This window comes from Numenius arquata, chromosome 1, assembly GCF_964106895.1.
Source record: "Numenius arquata chromosome 1, bNumArq3.hap1.1, whole genome shotgun sequence".
In the NCBI taxonomy this organism is placed as follows: Eukaryota; Metazoa; Chordata; class Aves; order Charadriiformes; family Scolopacidae; genus Numenius; species Numenius arquata.
In genome coordinates, this window is record NC_133576.1 from 5,175,526 (window position 1) to 5,179,121 (window position 3,596).

General features: G+C 48.0%; 1 protein-coding gene across 1 annotated transcript; it reads left to right on the forward strand.

Annotated features, from left to right (window-relative positions):
- Nucleotides 1-351: 351 nt before the first annotated feature.
- On the forward strand, nucleotides 352-1,596 carry LOC141469561 (probable G-protein coupled receptor 19). The gene has a single exon (XM_074155112.1). It carries the CDS (start codon nucleotides 352-354, stop codon nucleotides 1,594-1,596), a length of 1,245 nt encoding a protein of 414 aa, XP_074011213.1.
- The last annotated feature ends 2,000 nt before the right edge of the window (nucleotides 1,597-3,596 follow it).

Consider the following 3,596-nt stretch of genomic DNA (forward strand, 5'->3'; position numbering starts at 1 on the left):
AACTGTCACGCACTCTGGGAAGTCCAGCTCATTTCTGGGATCAGTGGGGTGATTTCCGCTCACTCAGTTTGCAGGGCAGCAGCACGGGTGAAACTGCACCTCAGCCTCTGTCTGTGAAAGGGACATTTATCTTTCAGAGGACAGAAATGCCATTCATAAAAATCTGCATGGAACGTAGTGGCCTCTGCTGTACCAGATAGTCTCACCCGAGATTTCTGACCGTTTCTCTGAAATCTACTGCCTTAAGTAGTACGTATTTTCTTTCACCGGTTAAGGTAGGTTTTCACACATACTTATTAAATATCACCTTTTCTCTTCTCTCTTTATGCAGCCTGAGCAAAAGAGGTGGCCATGCTTGCCCACAGCATGGATAACAGCAGCAGTCCCTTTGCTCTCCCTACCTTATTGCTCCTGCAGCAGAACAAGAGCTACCCTGAGACCTCCATCCTTCCTGCTGGCTGTGAGATGACGGAGTCACCCCTAGGACCCAGCTCAAGCAGGAACCACACTGCCTCGCAGTATGAACTGAGGCCAGGGGAAATTGCAGCAGCCACCATGGTCTTGGGAGTGTTGTGGTTGGTTTCCGTCTTTGGAAACTCCCTTGTTTGCTTGGTGATCCACAGGAGCAGGAGGACACAATCCACCACCAACTATTTTGTTGTCTCCATGGCTTGTGCAGACCTTCTCATCAGTGTCGCAAGCGTGCCCTTCGTGCTGCTCCAGTTTACCTGGGGCAGGTGGACGCTGGGGAACGTGATGTGCAAGCTGGTAAGGTACGTACAGTACCTCTCTCCTGGAGTCCAGATATACGTGCTCCTCTCAATATGCGTGGATCGATTCTACACTATTGTCTACCCCCTGAGCTTCAAAGTGTCCAGGGAGAAAGCCAAGAAAATGATTCTGGCCTCTTGGCTGTTTGACGCTGTCTTTGCATCGCCGGCTTTCTTTTTCTATGGCTCCAACAGCGATGACCACTGCAACTTTTTTCTCCCCAGTTCTTGGGAAGGAGCCGTCTACAGCATCATCCACCTCTTGGTGGTGTTTTTGATCCCATCCATCCTCATTATCCTCTTCTACCAGAAGGTCGTCAAGTACATTTGGAGAATAGGCACCGATGGCATGACTGTCAGGAGGACAATGAATATTGTCCCAAGAACAAAAGTGAAAACCATCAAGATGTTCCTAATGTTGAACTCAGTGTTTCTCCTGTCCTGGCTCCCTTTTTACGTGGTACAACTGTGGCACCCGCAGGAAACAGACTACAGAAAGAGCTCCTTGGTTTTCCTGGCCATCACCTGGATCTCTTTCAGCTCTTCAGCCTCGAAGCCAACCCTCTACTCTGTGTACAACGCGAACTTCAGAAGAGGGATGAAAGAAACTTGTTGCATGTCCGCCATGAAATGTTACAGAAGCAACGCATACACCATCACCACCAGTTCCAGGATAGCCAAAAAGAATCATGTTGGGATCGCAGAAATCCCAGCTCCAGCCAAAACTGTCACCAAAGACTCCATCTACGATGCTTTTAACAGAGAAGCAAAGGAAAAAAAGCTTGCCTGGCCTATTCAGTCTAATCCCCCAAACACATTTGTCTAGTTGGCTTCACTGCTTTGAAAACTTATGACATACCCCCTGAACAAGGAGCTTTGTCTCGGTTTTGAGCCAATGTATATTTACATCTTTTTAACACAACTTTTAGGGAAGAAAAAAAGATGTTTTATTTTATTAAATGCGTTGATTTTAATGTGTCCGGTCTATTTCATTCAGTTACCTTCTGCTTTGTGGAACTACTCTCCCTGAATCACAAGCATAACTTTTTTTACAGATCAGAAAAGCTCTTACCCTACCAGCATGTAGGGAAAAAGGGAAAGGAAAACCACTGCTTTTTATAATCCCCGTACATTGGCCGCCATGTATAAATGCATAAATCCACTCAAAGCCATCTATACTTCCTTTCTTTATATCCCTGTGAATACTGTTGCACCGGGGTTTTCCCTCTTGTCCAGACCCCACGAGTATGATGTCCACACGTGGGCAACACCGGCATAACTCTGAGCCCACTGACATCAATGGCAAAACTCCCTCTGCCCTGGTAGGGTCAGCATCGGGCCAGCGCTGAATGATTTTGCATCCTCAGCATCACGCCTCTCCAGAGGTCTCGTGGTCCAAACTGCCTGAGAAAAGTCCTCTCCTTGGTCTTGCCCTCTCCACCTCTTCTCAAGTTGCTTCTACACCCAGCCTGGTGCACCCACTCAGAAGCCAAGGGTAGGCATGGCCTGGGAGAAGACCTGCTGATCAAACGGGGTCATGGCTGTACCAGGCACCCAGGGACTCACTCAAATTCAGTGTGTCTCCTGGCCTGAGTCACTTCTTCTGAGGTACAGCTGTGCCACCTGCAGCAAATAGTGGGTTTTCCCAAACAGGAGCAGGAAACCAAGCTCTGCAGTCACACGCTCACCCGACAGCATCCTCCTCGGGTGCATGTTTGAATAGGTCCCTGTCATGATTTAACACCAGCCAGTAACTAGGACCATGTAGCCGCTCACTTACTTTCCCCCAGGTGTGATGGGGAAGTGAAAGCGAAGAGTAAAAGTGAGAAAAAACTCATGGTTTGAGACAAAGACAGTTTAATAGGTTGAGCAAAACCGTGCACACAAGCAAAGCAAAACAGGGAATTCATTCACTGCTTCCCATCGGCAGGCAGGTGTCCAGCCAGCCCCAGGAAAGCAGGGTTCCATCACATGTAATGGCTACTTGGAAGACAAATGCCGTAACTCCAAATAACACCTCCCACCTCCTGCTTCTTCCCCCAGCTTTATATTCTGAGCATGACATCATTTGGCAAGGAATACCCCTTTGGTCAGTTGGGGTCAGCTGTCCAAGCTGTGTCTCCTCCCAGCTTTTTATGCACCCCCAACCTACTCACTGGTGGGGTGGGGTGAGGAGCAGAAAAGACCTTGAGAGCTCAGCAACAATGAAAAACATCAGTGCACTATCAACACCACTTCCATCCCAAATCCAAAACATAGCCCCACACCAGCTGCTAGCAAGAAACTTAACTCCATCCCAGCTGAAACCATGACATTCTCCACCCCTTATTTCATACCATTTATGTCATGCTCAGGTCCCACAGTATCCAATACATCCTCATTAACCACCACCACCCCTTCCCATCCTTCGATGTAATACACAGACATCATTCCCTTAGTCTATGGACCACCCTTGTGAAATGTCTGTAAAATATCCATAAATGTCCATTGAGTTCATCTAGTCTGTGACTTTGGGCTCCATCTGTCAGAGCAGTCTTTCAGGGCAGGAGAGATGGTGTGTGGTGTTGCATGGAGTTACTGGGCACCAAAGCCAGCTCAGGTCAGGCAACTGCTGCGTTTGCACTGCTTCTTGTAAGGTTTGTCCCCCATCAATTCAGGTGGTTCTTGCTATAGCAATTCCTGTAACATGCAACTCAAATGATGGATTACAACAATTTAAAGGTGTATCCATTACAATCTCCACCCCTGGTTTCCCTTTGGGCCAGGTTATAGGGTTTAACATTGCAATGATCTCCTCCCCTTGCTCCCACACCAGCTGCTAGCAGG